Consider the following 20,045-nt stretch of genomic DNA (forward strand, 5'->3'; position numbering starts at 1 on the left):
AACAAAATGTTTCACTGACTATCCATATCACCACAGGAGGCTTTATCAGACAGAAGTTAAAACAATTTTCCTAAACTCCAGTGAAAGCCACTAGATGTAGAAGGTTCCTCTCATTATGTTCCACAGTGGCAAAGCAACAGATCTCAGCTGATCCAAACTGGACCAGATATGAGGAGAGATGGTGACAAGGCACACTTTACAACACACCTGAGGTGTGCTTAGATTTTGGCAGGGAAACAAGGGTTTTGATCGAAGAGGCATTAAGGTGTGAAAGGTCAGTAGTCCAGGAGAGTAGTCCACCAGAGTATCTTTCAAGTGTGACTGCAGCTGGATTTACTGTAAGAGATGTGACTCTACAGCAAAACTTAGCAGGACAAAATGACACCTTTGACTTCACAACTTAATAGGATAAATACCTTCTAATAACATGGCTTTAGGTACTTCACAGATAGTAATATGTCAGTTTCCTAAAGAATGTATGCAGTCTATAGTACCAAGCCATTAACAAAATGAAAGGTAAAATGCATTCAGTTCAAAAAGAAAAAAAAAAGATTTAAAAGTGCATCTGGTTCAACAAACATCACTACTGAAAAATTTCATTTTTAGGTTGTGTGTAGTAAAAATGTGCTTCTTCCTTGGGATTGTTATATATTGCATGTTTCCATTTGACGATGTGGTTTTTAAAAAGAGATTACAGGTGAAAAGATGACCATGTCTGGAATCTGGTGATACAGAAAGCTGAGTGAAAAAGAAAAACTAAGTTAGTTTTTTTCACCCTGTAGTAAGTTAATCACTTAGCATATTTCAATCTAATTTTTACTTATATTTCATAAAAATAAAATTAGTAGAAGGGGAAAAAAAAAAGACATAATTAGGAAGATAAATGGAAGACATCCCACTATATGACTTAACTTACTTACAAATTAGAAATGGCAACATACATTTCCTAATGAGCTTTACTTTGAGACACCAAGCTGCAGGGCTTGTTTTTTCCCTTCAGAGGCTACTCCAGAAAAATACCATCCATTTACCTTAACTTTGTATCATGATTCTTTTTACTTTTACTCCTTCTTCATCTACCTTGAACCACTTCTCCTTTGCCTAAACCCTGCCTCTATTTTACACATTTCCCAGTATGTGTCAGCTACTGTGATCCCACCCTCATGTACTCATTGAAGAAAGCAGAACTGAATTATGAAGGACTAAGCCAGACAGTCTCTTCTGGTTTTCTTTCAGAATTCTCCAGCCTAACATCTCTTATGCACAAGGTTTCCCGAATGGTTATACATCTTCATTGTCCAATGCAGTAAATAGAATAAAACAGAGCAATGAAAGTGTGCCTCAAACTATGCATCTCCACAGCAACAACAGTTGCTCCAGTTTATTCTCCACTGAGGAAGGGACCTTTGGTTAAGAATATTCATTCAAAATACTTCATTAAAAACAGAATGTGACTAATTTTTTTAAAGCAATGGGAAATTTTCATTCCAACTTGCATTGCTTTAGCAAGAAAAAAAACCCAACACACAAAACAGAGCTTATTAAGGCCTGTTTGACCAAAGACATAAATGCGCTAACAACAAAGTATTTCAATTTCATTTCTCTGTGTGTTTTGTAACACAGCTTAAAAACAGTAATGTTCTCAAATCCTTGTAATTATAACATCATCAATTCTGCCTTCCTCCTTAAGTAACTCCTGTTTTCTCCTGCAGGGAACAAACCAAATCTGAATCATTCTGAGTATCTGAAATACAAGTTTGAATGCAATTTCTTCTCTACCAGCTTTGCTTCTAATGTCTCCCTTACCATATATTTTAGGACTGAGTTACAATCATCATTCTCTGCAATCGATGTGTTGATCCTTCTACAGACACACTAATCTTCCTTTGCCATCAGAGCATCCTGACTACATTTTATGTATCACTGCTCTCTTTCAACCAATAAATCATTTGGCCTAAAGTCCAGCTTATGTAATGACTAACCTTATATTTCAGTATTTCCCACATTATTCTTTATCCATTATTATTCCTACCAAATGCTTTGCATTTGGTACATTATATTGTACCTTTTCTAAAGCTGTCAGATAGGTTTCAAAGAGCAAAAAACAACTCCGCATCCAAACAATTGTATCAGGACCAAACAATTACATTAGGACATATGCTAGCACAGCTGGCTACAGCACAGAGGAACATGTAAAATACACTCTGTGGTTTTCTGAAGGCCTTACTTTCAGAGCAATTCTTACCTTGGTCTGGATCAGTGCTTTGCAGTCATTAATACTGAATCCATCAAATTGGAAGTCCTCATTATCTTTAACATTTGATTCCTCAAAAATGTCATCCTGGCTCTCTGAAAAGCCCTAATAAAACATAATTTACATTTTCTTTACAAATTTCTATCTGATCTCAAACCATATAACCTAAAGAGTAGTTTCCCTTAAATAACAATAACCACTAAATTTTACTTTCTGAAGCTGTATTTTGATCTACCATGTGCCCCCCTTCCATTAAAACAGTTTTATGCCAAAACAAGTTCTACACACATGAATCTAACTGTGACTTAAAATAAATTGATAAAAAAGCCATTTCCAATTAAAATTAGCCTTAACCTACACCAGAAAATAGCTGAGAAATACATCTTCAACAGTATTGTTAAAAGCAATACAATTTTCCAGGAACAGAAAATAAGTAATGACATAAGTTTAAGCTGCCTTGGCATTGATTTAACACCGGTGTATCTATGGGCAAGAAAGGAACTGAAGGGGAGTTTAACTGTGTTGGAGAAATGTCTCCCATTCTCTCCTGTTAAGTGACCATCTATAAAAGTGACTTTCAAGTGCAGAATAGGTCCTGTACCTTCAGCACTGTCATTCTGCTTGTATATAACTTGCATGAAAGGTCAAATATATCCATAAAATCAAATTGAATGCAGTACCCTCCCCATGCTTCAGCAGCCAAATTATCAATTGAAACAGTTACTTTTGAAAACCACGTGAGTAATTCATCCCAACTAAATAACGAAGTTGAATACTAAACCATCCCTGATACTTGTATCTTCTCAAAACAAGAGATTAAACAGAGACATTTCTTTTTGAGATCTTTCAATACTGTTGGTTTGATCTCAATTCAGTTTAAAACCTACTACTCTGTCAAGCCTTGCAAAAACAGATAGAATAATCTTAGGAAAAGGGAAGTGGAATACACTTTCAGTTCATATACAGTAAAAACATCCAGTAATTAACAGCTTCTCTAATTCAAATCTGATTTTCACTTAATGGAAAAATATTAGAGGCTAACCATTTTCCCATAATCTGAGCAAAAAAGAAAACCACTTTACCACACACACATCTGCAAACTAATTCTACATCTATACAAAAGCTGAACGTACCACCTAATGCAACAGGGTGCTACGTAGTGGAGACTTCAATGTAAAGACAATCAAATTATGATCCTGCACAACTTCCTAGTTACTTACACATAATGATGAAAAAATAATAGACTATCATTTTAAAAGGCGCTCTGTAAAAATACTTACGACTCACCCAGATCTAGTTCCTCATGCATCTGCATGTATAGCTTACAGAAAATCAGATTCATAACCAAGTGTTTATGCTGGCATACTAGCAAACTGTTGTTCAATTACCTTTTGATTTGCATCTATTCCAAGAACATTCAGGAGGTTTTCTTGGCAATGAGATTTACTCCAGGGATGTCTTAAGCTGGGGGTATTATCAAAGCCTCTAAGTGTTCTCCATATGTTTCCAGAATTAACGCTAGGAAAGAAAACAAAACCTGAGGTTCTAAGGTGTGTGTACAAAGTTTCCAGTGAAAACGTACAGAACTTAAAACTTACTTATTTTCACTACATACAGGTGTGTACTAGCCTACCTTGATCTAAAAAGCAACTTATCTTAAAACTCTTTCTACATTCGTTCAAACCATCAACCCAATGTACTAATAAGCTTGCATGACAATTAACAGAAACAGTCAACTTAACTGTATGTTTGGGCTTCTCAGATAAGCAGTGTATTAGAAGCGTATTTCAGAGATTGTTAGATGCCAACAACTTGCATTATTCAGTCGCTTCTGCAAAATGTGGGTAAAGTTCAGCCCTATAAATTCTGCACTTTGCATTTTCTGTCTCTCAAACCTTTCTCCTTCCTATCAGTCATGCTTCTCCACTGTAGCAGCCTGTTGCTCAACTGGGTGAGCAGCATCTGCTCTGGACACGTATGTACTATAAAACAAGCCAAAGGCACACACTACTCAGTGAGAATTAAAGGGTTCCCTCTACAAAGTACTTTGGGTTCTTACATTGCATTCATCCTATATAAATCCAGTTGCTTTTTGCTTAGTACAGGATGCAATTATCATGGATCTTAAGTTACTCACCACAGTATATCAGGGCTTTTTGTGTCTGTAGTTGGTACTCTACTGTAATATTGCAGTCCTTTTTCCATGTTTTTCTCCACAAGTTTGAGGCCGATTAAAACATAATGCATATATAAGGAACTTGCCGAAAGGATGGCCACATTAAATGTTTCAACTACATTTCTTGCGATTCTTATGATATTTCCAAAGTATGCTCTGACCCAGCGTTCTAGATACGAAGCCTCAGATGTATGCAAAAATAACTACAATACCGCTCAGTAACTGCAATATTGCTCAGAAGCTGCTGATCCTTCAAAAACTTGTAACAAATCTAAAAGTGTTCCAGCTGTCTTAAGAGAAAGCTAAATTAATGATACTAATTGCTATTAACATAACCCCAGGAAAGAAGCCAGATGCACGACAGATTCTGAAGGACATCTGGTTAAGCATGAAAAGTTACCACCTGGGAAAACTGGGGAGGGAGAAGAAAAAAAAAAAAGTGGTTTGTCAGCAGAAGCAGCAGCAATGCTCCTGACTCAGATGATAGAGAAATAAGTCAGATGTGTTGTAAAGAAACGACAAGCAAACAGGAAGAACAGGCTGCCTGTTGGGTGTTCTGGCATTCCAGAGGCTTAGTCATAAGAAGGCACACCAACAGCAGGAAAAACCCTAAGCAGCAGGAATTTGTAATTTTGATATATGCCCTTCCTTGTTTTCCAATAGCTAAACCACAATCTATTTCCTTTAACAACACAATACAAAATTTGTAAGATCTATATGCTGAAGAGCACAGTGATTGAAAAGATTTTTAAGTTCACCTGCAAGTACCACTGATTTTTAAATGATGAAATAAACAGTGTAATTGCTGAGGAACTTTTTTTTTTTTAAACTGTTGATCGAAACTCATTACCAAAGTTGATTCTTCGTAAGCCCAGGAATCCCAACATCTTCATTATTTGTATCAAGTACTTGATCTAAGCTTCTTATGCTCTCTCTGGACTGTGATACAAAGACTTCTGGAAAGCCCAACTTAAATATATCTTCATAGCTGTGGTTTGCCTAGGAAAAAAAACCAGAATTTTATTACATATGTTATACAGGCCATCCCCACAGTTCATACACTCTTTCTAGAGATTATATTATTGATTGTTTTTAAAATTTGTCCTAATATTAATGGCACAGAGGGACTGAGCCCATAGTTCAGTGTTTTCAGTATTTACCTAGAATTAGAGGAGGAGAAGCAAGAGTCCAAGAGCTTTGGATGAACCTTAGTCTCTAGCTTCCCAGCTACTAAGTCACAGAATGGTTTGCCTATTAGCACTCAAGACTCCTTCTACTCAGCTAATTCAGTCCAGGTCAAAACTGATGTATACATCAACTCAAAAGCTTGTTTTGCTAACTTAGTACTCGAACACACCTATTTCAGCCAAATGTAACATAACTATTAAACGCTATAGTTAACAATAAATATTTGCAGTGTGTAAGCCTGCATAAAAACTGAGGTGAGTATGTCTCTATATGCTTGCATTTGCACCAAACTTTTTCCAGCCTATGTTAAAAATCAGAACCAGATTTACACACTTGTTCTTCCTCCAGCAGTGATGAGGAGGAGGTTTGGAGGACTGAACATGGCCACGAGTGATCCAAACAGGCCTACTGGAAGTAACAGGGTTATCTGAAGACTAAGAAATACATATACAAGGAAAAACATGCATAATTTACATTCTATCCTAAAGGGATGTTATCATGCCATCTGGTCCAGAAGTTTCATCCTTTTATTCCTTCAAAGAAGGAACTACTGCAATTTTCTAAATCAACTGATTGACTTCAACACCCTGCAGAGGGGCTGCAATCCAGGAGCAGCAATGGCATGTAAAAACTAGAGAATGAAATCAGTCAGTTTGTTTTCTTTGCCTAGCAATCAACAAGTTAATCTGAAAAACATAAGTATGGATACTCTGTATTTTGACAGCTGAATTGCAATTCACGCAGCTGAAATAAATTGAGATATTTCCACAGTTTCATTATACTGAACTCCGGTAAGTGCAGTGAATACCGAGAGAGTACGCATTTAATCTAATGAGTGAGCAAAATCAACAGAGCTGGTAGAAGGCTTCTGTACTTCTGAGCATGCTTCTAGAAACGCAGTTTGTGTCCCTCGCTGTTGCCTTCTGAAGTAAGGCCTTGCTGAACTGCCTGGCCTGAAGGGCGAGTGCTGTGACATGCAAAGTCTCCTGGGTAAAATCCTTTGAATCTTGCCCAAAGTGTCATAATACTTTAAATCGATGTGTAAATTATTTCAGTAAATTTAACTTACAACAGGGATACTATACAGAGGAGAAATAGGTTCGAGAAGCAGAATACTATGAAAGCACGCTTGCTAAAGCATACATGGAGAGTCACAGTCAAGGAAAAACAACAAACTTCCAAGTAAGTGCCAAAACCTAAGTGGGACAGGAGCTAAGGAAAAGTCAGGCAGCTGCTCTTGGCTTTGGGGCGAGGGAGAAATTACAGCCACTGGAGCATGACTCAAAAGAAGCACAGGTCTGCCTAATTTGCAACATTTTCTTAGAACCTGTAATGTTACTCCAACATGCATACAAGTCACTGGCTTATAGTTTAGGCAGGCCAGATGAAAAATGCAAGATTTTTCTTATTACTATCTACTTCAGTGGCTGCTTCTAAAATAAAATTTGGGTATATTTCTGTTTACCTTGTAACGTTGTACTGATTATAAAAATATGAAGGCACCAATTTATCGTCCGTGCGTTTTGACTAAATCCTCTATATCCTATTATATCAGAATACTCCAGCACTTAAGCAAGTACACAAGTCCCTCTCACAAAGGCCAGTATTTAAAGAACGCATGAAAAATCCTTAAGGTTATTCAATCATGTAGGCAAAATATCCAGCTACTGCAACAAAATTAGTGATTGTTTTCATCTCAAAATACATGATTCTGCTCCAGACTGATGATGTTTAATTAACTGAAGCATCAGATATTGAAGGTCAGACCTCTGGCCTCGGATAATCTCTAGAGGTCCCTTTCAACCTACCTGGACTTTTTTCTATTCACCACACAGAAGACAGAGCCCCAACCTGAAGAGTTTTTAATCTCAAACAAACAATACAAAAAGCACAAAGATGAAGGACAAGCTACACGTACATTCTACACCGAAAGAAATCTCCAGCAGCTCTGCAGCTGTTTCTCTACCCTGAGACAAGAAAGGACAACTTGAAACTTTTGGCTAGGTTAACTTATTTAGCTTGGACTGGACATTTCCTTTTGCTTTAACAAATGCAAAAGTAAAGCAAAGGCTTCAGTAAGATTAAGAACTACTGTTTTTGGAAAGAAATCAAACAATCTGCTATATTCTATTTCAGCTCCAGTCATTACATACTCTCTTTTTTCAACATAAGACTTCTTGTCCCCAATTTCCAGCATTACAAACAATTTAAACTCTCTGTTTATGCACACCAATAACCAGGTATCCCATGACTTCCACTCTATCACCGCTGGAGAGCTTATCCCACGTGCATCTTTGTGCTTTCCCTAGTAATACCTCTACAATATTCTAAACAGACTGTTGGATTATTCAGGCAGCATATTCAATAACAAAAGTTATTGTTTTTCCCCATTTCTAACTCAATTTTATGTTGCTTTACTTCAGTAAGCTTGCAGGCAGCTCATAGAATTTTTGTCCACTCTTTTTTTGTTACCCACCTTCCCTATTTTTTGTTTCCTATGCTCATGCTTGTCTAGCTTTTAGATTGTGTGTGCTTCAGGGCAAGGTTCATCGTTTCTATGTGCTTACTGATTCCTAGTGTCTAGAAGCAAAGTAGCACATTACAGTCTTTAAGGCTCTCCAGCAGGATAGCTTCAGTATTTGTAAAGCACTGTAAAAAGTTGCTTTTGTTCCACTTGAGTTAGTTGCAAAGGAGCTTGACAGTTTCTCTCCCTGTACAGCATTATCCTCTATAGAGAAGACATTCAGATACAAATCTTGAGATGTAGGAAGCAGCAACACAAACATTTCTGGTCTTTGGTTTGCTATTAACACATACCTCATTGAAAGAGCTATAAGCCTCCTGTATACCACTGCGTAGAGATGGCTCAGAACAAAAGTGACCAGCACTGCAATGTCCGCCGCTTAAGTCCGTATCACCTCTAGAAGTTTTTGTTGACTTCACCAAAACTTCAAGATTGTGACCAAATCTCTCTGATTTGTCTAAGGAGTCCCTGAAGCCTTCAAAATCACCCCAGGAACTGCTGGGTTCTAAGGAACTAAAACTGCTCTCAGAAAACACCTCACAATGCCTCCCTTTGCTATTTGCTACAAGGAGGCTTTGCTGCATTACTTCAAGGTTAATAATTTCTTCATTATTTGTCGTTTCATTCAAATTACAGTCACTTTCACTGAGAGACAAACCACCTACTTCAACTGCTAGGTCTTTTAGAGACATCCGACGAGATGTGTCTGTATTAGTACGACTTTCTACTAGTGACAGGTTCTGCATCTTTAAGAAAAATTAATTTGTTGAGATCTGTACTGTAAAACATTCAGTTGTGTTAGAAATCTGAGTATTTCCAAAACAGAATCAAATTCTTCATTTCACCCCAAAGAATAATAACACTGCTAAATCAAAACAGTATGTCCTTCAGCCTCTCCTCCAGTAATCAGCACGTGCATGTCATTCAGTCTCACTTTCTGTGTAAGGTATTAGCCTGTAAAGGAAGAATTATAAATAAATTAATACTTCTGTGATAAGGGCTGTGTAGGAATAAAGAAAGATAGCTGATAAAGTGGGAGAAAGAATGCTCAGGTTAAAATAAAAACATTCCAGTATTATACAACTGAAAATCACCATAGGCAAAATTATTTAAAATTTACACTTCACTATCTGCCCACACCACAAGAAAGCCATTACATTAGCAAACAATATTCAGAAATCACTTAACAGAAGTTTTTGGATACTGAGTACAGATTGACTATACAGGAGAAACCAAAATAATTATAGACAATATCCAACACATTAAATATACAACTATTTATTTCATCCATCTCGTGTATACTCAAACAGTGCTCTTTTTGTTTGCACGGACTTTCCCTGTTCGAAAGACTACAGAAGAGCTGAATGTGAGCTGCTGCTACAAAGAGGCCGTTTAATTCGGTGAAAAATATGGTGCTTCCAACTATTTAAGCAATTAAGGCAGATTTAGTAAGTCCAGTTTGGCAGCTGTAAGTTATACAGGCAAAACTGTGTTTATCATTTTAGATTAATCAGATCTCCTCAAGCGCTTTTCACAGAATCACAGAATCACTAGGTTGGAAAGGACCTTTAAGATCATCAAGTCCAACCATTAATCCAGAACCACCATGTCCCCTAAACCATGTCCTTTCCGAGTGACAAGCTGTTTTGGTAAGAAGCTACTTTGTCTGAAAGACCGGCCGCTATTCGGTTATTTTCTGTGCTTAACAGACAGACCAGATCTTGGGGTTTTTCCCCTCAAGTTCACCCCGAAGACGGCACAGGACCGGCCGGGCGCCGACCGGGGGAAGGGTTGGCCCCGGCCCGCGCCGCTGAGCTCCGGAGAGCGACCGCGGGGCGCGGAGGGGTAGCCAGGCCCGTGGACACGGCGGGGCTGCCGCCGCCGGGCCCCCCCTCTCCCGCGGACAGAGCCGAGCCCCGCCGGGCGGCGGCCCAGTCCCCGTCCCCGACCCGACCGAGCCGGGACCGCAGCGCTTCACCCGAGGGAGGAGACTCCTCCACGCGTGCTTCCCACCGCCGGCCCGGCCAGCCCGAGCCCCTGGCACCTGCCCGCCGCGGGGCGCCGCGCTCCCGGGACGGGGAGGCGGCAGGCGGGGGGCGCACGGCCAGCTGCCTGGCTCCACCGCCCTCGGGGAGCAGAAGGCCGCGGCCGTGCCTCAGCTCTCCCCGCTGCCAGGACGGGGTTGGGGCGGGGGACACAGAGCCTCCGCGAGGCTGGCGCGGGGCCTGAGCAGTGCTGGCCGTTACGGCCGTTGGGGCAGCGCGAGGCCCCGTCATCCCTGAGGAAACAGCCTTACCACCGATCCCGCGCCGCCGCCCGGCCAGCGCCCCGGGCCGAGCCGCCCCAGCCGGTCGCCATGGGCGGGGCCTAGGTGTGCCTGGGCGGGGTCTAGGTGCGCCGACACCGGCCGGGGCGGGGCCCATGGGCCGTTACCGGCCGGGGGCGCAGTGGGGCCCGCAGCCCCTCTCAGCCGCGGCGGGCCCGATCCCCCGCGGGCCTGGCCAGCCTCCATCTCTCCCAGGGGAGCAGCAAGCGGCCGAGGAGTCTCAGCCCTCCCTCAGCCGCCTCGCAGACACGTCTGGCTGCCGCCCGGACAGAGAACCCGTCCTCTTTATTCTCTGTCTAACAAGTACTTGGCCTGTTCTCGGACCTTGCCGCTGGGCCCTGGTCATTGCAGTTGTCTTCACCTGTGTCTCCCTCTGGTTAGAGCTGCCCTGCCCTCTTACAGCCAGATGTCAACGCCTGCCCTGCAGGAAAAGATAGATATTAACATTTTGACGTGAAAAATGTGTTCGCATTTTCCCAGCTTCTTCCTGCAGTCTGGCAAGCTAAGGATGTACAGTTTGATGGTGGTGCTTTGTGTTTGGTTTTAATTGGAGAATAGCTAAAATCCTCACAAAATTATAAAATTCCAAGAATCGGACTTAAAAAAAAGTAACAATCCGCCCAGTAATATAGCCTCATGATAAAATGGTAGGAATAGTCCAACGACAGTCTCTTATGATCTCCTTCCTCCTCTCTCCCTGCTTTTAGCCCCTGAGGTGTTTGGTTGTCCCCCTGTCTCTGCTGAGGCTGGGACTTGCTCCACTTGTAGCAGGTAAAGTCAGAAGCTGTGGGTCCAGTTGCTGTGGGCAGGTCACCCCACAGCCTGGAGCGACCATCTCTTCTCGCCCACCTCCTGAGGAGCTGAGACACGGGCTGGAGGCGGCGTGGCAGAGGCTGGCTGCTCCCACATCTGGGTGGCAGAGGGAAGAGCTCAAAGAAAACTCCTCAGCCTCCCTGTCCTCAGGACTATGTTAAACATCTGGGCAGTCCTAAGCAACAGGGGGCAGTTGTAAAAGCAAGGAAAAAGGTTTTCTGGAGCAAGTCCCAAAGTAAAAAGCTTTTTCCGGGCATTACAGTACATACGTTTTCCGGGCTGGACACAGATACATGTGCTCCCCTCCCACACATCTGACTCTCATTCCAGGCTGTAGTGCTTTATCTGAGGGCGAGAGGCTGAATTCAGGAGCAATGCCGAGACGCAGAGCTAAAGAAACTTTATTGGTGCGTCTCCGAAAGATTTTTTAATTTGTTTTCTTTCTGCTTTGGAGCAATTTCTTACCCTCCGTGGCCACCCCATGGCAGCCTGCAGCTCTGTGGATATCTGACAAGCTCAGCGAGACTGTGATTCAGCCCCAAAGCATCTGACACTTGTTGGGATAGTGTCATCATCCTTCGCTGCAGTAAGTTTGTGCTGCAGGGACCTCAGGGGTTCCAGCTCTCTTTCCCGTTTTGAAGGGAGCTCAGCATTTTTTCAGCTACCAAGATTGCTTTGCACAGCTTTACATTTTCACCTTTGTCCTCTCAAATGAAAAAGCTACAAACAGACTGCACAAATGCTGAGATGCTCCTCTCCATACCACGCTTTGTATCTGGAGGGGAAGGGGTGCATAGGTTGCATATGCCTGACATATACCAGGCCTTGGGATTTATCCCATCATTACTGCATTAAATCAACAATTTCTTTTTGAACTATCACTTTTATTTTTTAAGAATAACTCAGTCTTTATTTAAAAGGTAAATATGCCAAAAGCTTCAAATATGGACTATAAGCTTATATTTAGACACTTAAATGTATGCATCTACTAAAGCAGTACCTCACTACTCAAAAATTCACCAATGCAGACAACTGAGTTGACTGAACGCTTATCTGTAGCTGCTATTAGTGCTCCTGCCACTATTCCTACTGGAAAATTATTTGAGTTTAGTAAACATACTCTAGAATTATTCTTTTTTTCACTTTGTCCTTTGGAAAAATATAAATTTGCAATAAAAAACCCTCAACAGAATAACTGAAAAGTATTTACTTTCAGAGCAAATCAGCGCCACACTGCTGCAATATGAATTTTTATTTGTTTGTGAAAGATCTGGTCCTGAATTATTGAGTTGTGTTGTTCCCCTGTAAATGACTAGGGTGATATGGTAGGTTTTCTCTCTCTTTAGTTTCTCTCTTGGAAAAAAATATAAACAAGCAGTACCTTTGTATGCAGAATTTTCTTTTTTTTTTTTAATTGAAGCATTAAACAATATTAACTTGCTATTTAAATGACTGAAATATTTTCTTTAATTCATATTAAATATCTGTATATCTTTTCTTGTAAAGAAGAATAAGTTACATTTTGCTAAACTGGCTTAAAATGTCATTTAGAAAGTAAGAGTAAACATGTTTTCAGAAGTCAATAAATAATTTTGATTGACTCAAAGTGAATTTTCATTAAATGAGCTGCCTTTCAGTAGATGATTAATAATTTTTTCCTCACCATAAGTATCCAGATTTTAGAAGTGTGGGGCACCAGCAATTCTTTCATTTCCATAGAGAGTGTTCAGCTTTTTGAAAACACATTGTAGATATCCGGTCTAAACACTGATTTAATTGACTAGCTATGGCTTAAATTTGAAAAAGTGATTGATTATTCCATTAAACTCCCTCCTGGTGGCACAGTGTTTTTTGCCATACCTTCCAGCTTAGCTTTGCTTTGCTTTTCTGTTGATACGGATGGTTGGAAAGGTCAGTAAAATCCATCATCTTTTTCTTGCATTACATATGAGAACAGCAGCACTTCAGAGCAAACTTTACTTCTCCTCAGTGCCCAAGGGGTGTGGATTTCCTGGACCCCCTGCGAAATATTGCTCTGGGTGCTAAAACAGTGTGGATGAGAGTCACTGGCATTCATGAGTCACTTGCAGCGGTTAGCAGTGCCTTGGCTAAAAGATGAACCAGAATCTTTCCAACAGCAGATGGCAGCTCTCCCTTGTCTCTCTTCCCTGCACACAACAATACTGTTAGCTGTCTTGAGCAGGGGAAATAATTCATCCCCTCTACACACTACACTGAAAAGGTATTAGACCACCTGCTTATGTGCTGACCACAAGAAAGCCATTTCCCAGGACACCTACATTAAAGGGCTGTCAGTGTAGAAAGACCTACCCATAAAAAAGATAATACCCTTTGCCAAGAGACGTAAGATACACTTTTAAGGTCCCTCTCTTCTCTCGGGTATGGAAGATAAGGGAACCGTAGTCCACTTCTCAAAAAAGCTAAAAGTGCAAGAGACATACATGCCCTGGGTTTGGTGGCTACCTTTAGCGCTGTTGTCTAGCCCAGTAGTGTGGTTTCGAAGCAAAGCTTGCATTTGCTTCTATGGCTAGTCTGGTTCTCAGAGTGATTTTGAGGAACACAAACTAGGTGTCTTCTGGGGAAAGGCAATGAAATGTCATTCCTCTCTGGCACTTCATGGAAACACCATATTCCAAACTCATATGTGGGCTGCACTACTTTAAGATCCTCCAGCATGTTATGTAGCACATGTGCCAAAAGATGACTCTCAAACCATTCAGAGTTCCCACAAGATCCTGAAGTGGTTCTTGTGCTATATGTAAAGGGCCAAGTGCCATAGGCACCTTCTTATTTGCCAGCATCTGCCAGCCTTCAACTCTTTGCCACTGCTCCATCACCCACTGACACTCCAGTTCAAAATCCTTTCCTGACTTCATCTGCTTTCCCTTCTGTTGTCAATCTCACTTGCTGAACCCCTCATTTCTTTTATCAGATCTTTTTCCTGCTATCCATTTACCAGCTGTTCTCTCTTCTTCCTTTAACCTCCTGAAAATTCAGAGACTTGTGATTTGGGCCCCTTATGGAAGTGGTAGTGCTTGTTATTCCATGAGAGGGACAAAGGTTTCCTGGGTGGCAGAATAATTTGGTGGCAGAAGCAGGAGGTTGCTAACCTCATGACTGTTCCGGCTATGAGAGCACTGGCAAGCAATAGTCCACAGATTTCAGGACAATAAGGGTGATCCTCTTGAAGTCCCATTACACTTCACTGAGAGCATGGCAGACACACACCTACTACGTGCACACAACACAACAGCAGCTGCTCACATGGACTCTGTCACCATGGTGGAAAACCTAGAGAAATGACAGTGCTTTGACATGGCTCCAGGGTTCCTATTCTTGGATCCCACAGAAGATCCCTTTGAGGTCATACTGTAAGATATCTTTTTTACCTCCTCCCCGCCACAGCTGACATCAGCACCCCAGTATGCATACTGCTGTTTCCAACACAGTAAGTGTACTGCTTTTCTATACATGTTGCTTGGCAGGGGAGACAAAGCTTCTGACGGAATTACAGCTTTGGGCTTAGATCTGCTGGGAAGTGATAACTGTCACTGCCCAGGAGAGCTGGCACACCTCTAAAAGCAATTCCAGGGGGGCTATGAGCTGCAGGAGAAATCATTCACACAGCAGCTACGTGAAACGATCAGCAACGATCGGAAACTGCCTGCCCAGTCCTGACCCACAATGGATGACTTTGCCTCACAGCCACGCAACAAACGTTGTAATGTGTGTGTAAAATGAATATGGTAGAATGGCTCCTTCATTCATTCAGCAGGGCTGACAGCTATTCCAGATGCCAGACTGGCTACTTGGAAACAAAGGCCCTGGAGGGGTGGCATGGCCCCACAAGAGTGTCTCTCTCCAGAGCCACCAAGCTGCCCTCCAAACTCACATCCTGCAGGCAGGTCTGCAGCAGGAGCCAGAGGAGGAGAGAGTTCAGCACCTTCCAGTGATTGATGTGTGAGTCCAGTCCTCAGAGACAGTCTTACTGAACCAGATTATTTGCTACTGTAGGTATAGCCAATGGCCATCTAAAGATCTTGCTTCTCACGACTGACTCAGCCAAGGAAAGGATCCTCAAGGCAGACAATTACACATCTCTTGAGCTCTGAAACCTCCAACTCTGCTTCTCTTACTGCTGTTTTCTTCTCCTACGTAAATCTCTCCTTGCCCAGAGTGTAGTCAAAGTAGAAAAACTAGGAGCATATCTTCTCCTTACGGTACCTCTTCCAAACACAGGTGAAAGGGGGCCCTACACGCCCTGGACCTGCTAGAGCGTGTAGAAGGATGCTACATATTCCACATCTTCAAAAAGGTTGTTGTTTAAATCTATGGCAGTAGTGTGTGGTACCACAGCTGAATTGCATTCGGTGCTTCACAGTCACCTACCTATACCTGCCCCTTCCTCTATTATCATTTCCCATTAAGCTACTCTTCTGTGTTGCTTTTTCTGCTGATCATTCAAAATGAATGGCATATACATATATTGAGTATAAGTCCAGCAGTCTCCGCTGCCCACATGGGTTTTTCAGATACATAGACATTAATTTACTGAAAGCATGCCTTGTAATTTTTGCCAGTCCCCTGCATGCACTGTAAACTGAGTCACGATCGCTGCAGTTTGCAGCTCACTAATCCTCTGCTTTAATGCCTGATTAGGTCCCAAATCCATTATTGTTAGTGAGATGTGGGTGTGGGGAGGGTAGGAGGATTTCACCCCCTTGGCTGAGAGTTAAGCTGCTAGAGGTACACCCGGCTGGTGCTGTACCAGTGTATTAATTAGCTTGCCTGGAAATTTCGTCAGTGCTGTTCAGTGAGGTTGTTGAAAGGTCAGACACTCCATTAGAAGTGTTGTGCTTCAACTTTAAGATGTAGCACTTGACACTTAGCAAATCTCTAGGAAGAAAAATCAAATAAAGCATTAGCATAAAAATATTTTTAAAAACTCGAGTCCTCACTTCACGCAGCATTTGAAAGAACACTGAATCATAATAATTAGCATCTTTCTTCATTACAAGGATCTTACTTCTTCATTCTCCAAGTGAGCTTCACAAGGGCTCCAAGGTAGGTGGAGTAGTGGTCACTACTGCACTTTGCGCAGGGGTAAACATCACCACTCCACCTTGCACAGCGGGAAACAGAATTAAAGGTAGTTTAAGTTATCTGCCCCTGAAGGAAGACACCAAGTCTCTGGTGGATATGTCTATGTCCCAAATCCTGTGAAATGAAATTAATTACCAGTCAAGATGTCATTTTATTGCTCAACGTGTAGCACTGCAGCATGAATGAAAAATACATGCCATCCTTGCAAGAAAATAAAAAATTAAATGGCAAAAAGGCAGAATTTGTGTGAGTTTTGGTGTCATCTGCCTTTCCTGCCAGGCGGTGCCACCGCTCTGGTAAAGCGGTATGACTGTGGTACAGACAACAGGCAAGGGCTTAGCTGCCAAATACAATAGGTGACAAGTTCTGAAGCCAAAGTAAACCGTCAGCTGAACGTTCAAGCCCTCACTGCGCCCGCTCTTCCCCCTGGGAGGTGGGAACGTGCTACCTGGGATCTCTCGCTCAGCTTTAAGACAGGACACGTGTGTCTCACGGCCGGTGAGATGAGAACACATGTGCAAGGCGTTACGGCGGCACGGGGGACAGCTGGCAGCTTGTGAAGCCGCGGTAACTCGACGGCGCTGGGCTGCGGGTGAGGCCGAAGCTGCCTGAGGGGCTGCGGGAGCAAGTCCTTGGCTCCCATCTGTGCTGCGAACATCCTGCCTGTGCTCCCGGCTTCTCTCTCCCTTCCCATCACAGCTAAAAATACAGTGTGTACCACACTCCGACAAATGTTTTAGAAGTGTGCATATGGACAGCATTTAAGCCTTATTCAACCATCTCCTTGAGCCATATTCCCAGATGCTCTCTGCGGCGTGCAGTTAATAAGAAGGCAGGTTTTAACCTCATTTTGTCTGTATTGCAAGTGTTGAACTAAATACAGCCATTTTTGAAAAGAAAAAACAGTTTAAACCCACAAGGTTAGAGCTAACGGACAGGAACTGCGTGGGGAGAGGAGGCTGCTCTCCAGCCCCAGTGTGTAACACCATAAGCATAAGGCCAGATAATTTATGGAAAAGATCAAAAGAGGGCAGGCGAGAGTACCCAACCAGTTCCTCCCGTGCTAACGACGCTATCACAGCTAAAGCTGGAAGAGGGCAGCATGTGTTTTATTTAATGGTTTATATTGCTCTATTGCTGGGGTCAAGTTTCTGAGAGCAAAATAAATCAGCCGTAAAAGTGGGGAACCTCTGCTGCGGCAGCTGGGTCAGGCCTGCAAATTCCAAGTTTGGGTCTAGATCCAAACTCTCCCCAAATGCCCAAGGACTTGCATTTTAAGATTTAGATTGCATTCCTTCCTATTTATGGTAAAAAAAACCCAGAAAATGGTTAGCACACATCTATTAGCAGCTGGCCTAGGCTTCTTACACTTGTAAACAAGGCTAGCAGGACTCTACAGAATATTATCATAAGGTTGCAATTAGCGATGAGAATTATGTCACACATTTTACATTAAAGGAAACAGTGGCAATAAAAGGCTGTTCAATTCAGGCAATGTTAAAGCACACAGTTTGTGTAAAATAAAATACAGCAAAATATAAACTTTAGATGCACAGACACACCACTAATTTATTTTTAAAAAAACCTCTGTTTGAGAATTTTGGTCACACTTTATAATAATTTTCCATTTTTTAATATTTTATAGAAGGGCACTCATTTATTATTAGCTGGGGCTGCTGGTGTAGTGTGTGTGTGTTACAGACCCTGTTTTCCGTACTCACCCAATGGGGCAAATTATGTCTAGAAAAACTCGTTGCAGGACTGCTGAGTATTTGAAAGGCTGTTAGTGAAGCAAACAGCCGTTAGCTCTAACCTTGTGGGTTTAAACTGTTTTTTCTTTTCAAAAATGGCTGTATTTAGTTCAACACTTGCAATACAGACAAAATGAGGTTAAAACCTGCCTTCTTATTAACTGCACGCCGCAGAGAGCATCTGGGAATATGGCTCAAGGAGATGGTTGAATAAGGCTTAAATGCTGTCCATATGCACACTTCTAAAGTTAGTGAAGCAAAGCAGAGCCTCTAGTATAGGAAAAGGCAGCCGAGGTGGTTCCACAGGTTGAAAATGACAGAGTGCTGGCAAGGGACATGTCAGCTTAGCCAGAGAGCCATTGCAGTGGGAGCTCAGCTGTGGCTGAGCCATTGCTACGCTCTGGCCGTTCTTGAGCTGCACTGCGGCTTTGCTGTGAACACTTTGTGCCATGGCCATGGAAGTGGGTGGCAAGGCTGACTGTTGCTCCTCTTGCAGCAGGGATGAGGAACAGGCCCTCCTGACACCACACTCTACACCCAAGTGGTTGGTTGGGCTCCTTCTGTCCACCCTGTAAGTCTCAGGATGTTTTCTTGCGAAGATGACGTTCATGTTGCCCACTATTAGTAGCGATCAAGTGTGTTGTGAAGTGCAGGCTCAGATCTGTTTTCAGCTGGCAGTGCGGGTGAGGGAGGCTAACACTCTTGTCCTGTGAGCCACATGCCAAAATTTGCCAATCTTATGCCACAGGCAACCAAAGAGCATCCATCCCTCCATATCCCTCCATCCTACTGATAAACTGAACAAGGCTTGGCTTGGTGCTGGGCAGCCTGGTTAGTTCAATTTAAGCACGCATGTTTGATTTGCCCCCTCAAGCCGGGGATTTTGCTAACCCAGCAGAACATGAGCTATAAGTCTGGAGAGGATCTGCGCTTCATCTGCTTGGAAGTAGCATGTGGCTGCTGGTTGATCACCCCTTGTGCAGAAAGTTGCCCAGGTTTCACCCAGCTCTGTGCGAGGACACCAGGTGCCTCAGCGATGCCCCGTGTCCCTCATGTGTTGGTATACACTGCGGGTGGGCTGCTAGAGGTTCTTTCCTTTCTCGCCCATGGGCATGAGCATAAAAATATGATTACCTGCCACTTGTTCCCCTTCTCGAGCTTAACTGTCCATCCAAAAAATTGATGATTTTCACCTCATTCCCAGACAGCCACGCCAGCAGTCTGCAATTCAGAGCACTCTATGTAAGAGAGTTGTCTGTTCTATCATGGTTTTGCTGTTATTTTTACCCTTTTGCTACTTCTCTAAAAAATCTGCAGAGTCTTAGCTAATTTGGCTTTGTTTACTGCAAGGATTTAAACATTCAACGAACCAGACCGAATTACTGATTTCAAATGTCTGATCTATAGCATGGGATAGAATCTTGAATCACTTACAACTAGCAGTAATGATGTGTGTGCAGAAGTGCAGACTGGTTCTAGCACCATACCCCTTTCCATCTCTATGCTTTTCCCAGGAACTGAAGAGACTTTTTCAACAAGATACAGAGTCCATGATTTTACAACAGCGCTTTCTAGAGATCAGTTTGCTGGCTATGCCCTGAAATCCCTGCCACTCTAAGAAACAAGGCTCAGCAAGAAACTTGAGAACAGTGTGTCTGACTGGAGCATACATGTTGTACAAGGAGACACCTGGGGATACAATTTTCCTAAATTTTCTTCATGAATGGGCAGTTACCTTCCCAGCTGTTGTATACTCTAGAACCAGTATGAATAAAACCACACAAAGTGTAACTGGCCGCTGCTATTGTAATTTAAAGCAGTTTCAGACATCAACGGACCATATTGTAAAGCATCTTTCTTAGAGCTCTTCCATGAACACGGGGACCGTC

At 42.3% G+C, this 20,045-nt stretch overlaps 1 protein-coding gene across 1 annotated transcript; it reads right to left on the bottom strand.

Annotated features, from left to right (window-relative positions):
* Positions 1-243: 243 nt before the first annotated feature.
* Positions 244-8,969, bottom strand: CLBA1 (clathrin binding box of aftiphilin containing 1). Its single transcript, XM_081999813.1, has 5 exons — positions 8,436-8,969; positions 5,281-5,429; positions 3,643-3,772; positions 2,246-2,359; positions 244-738 (listed from the first exon to the last, which is right to left on the bottom strand). The coding sequence occupies exons 1-5, from the start codon at positions 8,886-8,888 to the stop codon at positions 571-573; spliced, it is 1,014 nt and encodes a 337-aa protein (XP_081855939.1). The 5' UTR covers positions 8,889-8,969; the 3' UTR covers positions 244-570.
* Positions 8,970-20,045: the final 11,076 nt, after the last annotated feature.

The sequence above is a fragment of the Phaethon aethereus genome (genome assembly GCF_964289735.1).
Source record: "Phaethon aethereus genome assembly, chromosome: 5".
NCBI classification, from domain to species: domain Eukaryota; kingdom Metazoa; phylum Chordata; class Aves; order Phaethontiformes; family Phaethontidae; genus Phaethon; species Phaethon aethereus.

Bases quoted from the DNA above. Each gene is read 5' to 3' on its own strand.
- CLBA1 (XM_081999813.1), bottom strand. From the start codon at position 8,888: ATGCAGAACCTGTCACTAGTAGAAAGTCGTACTAATACAGACACATCT. The intron at 3,773-5,280 runs GTAATGAGTTTC...TTTCTTTCCTAG, and splicing joins CTTACGAAGAATCAACTTTG to CGTTAATTCTGGAAACATAT. The intron at 739-2,245 runs GTAAGAATTGCT...TTTTTCACTCAG, and splicing joins AAGCACTGATCCAGACCAAG to CTTTCTGTATCACCAGATTC.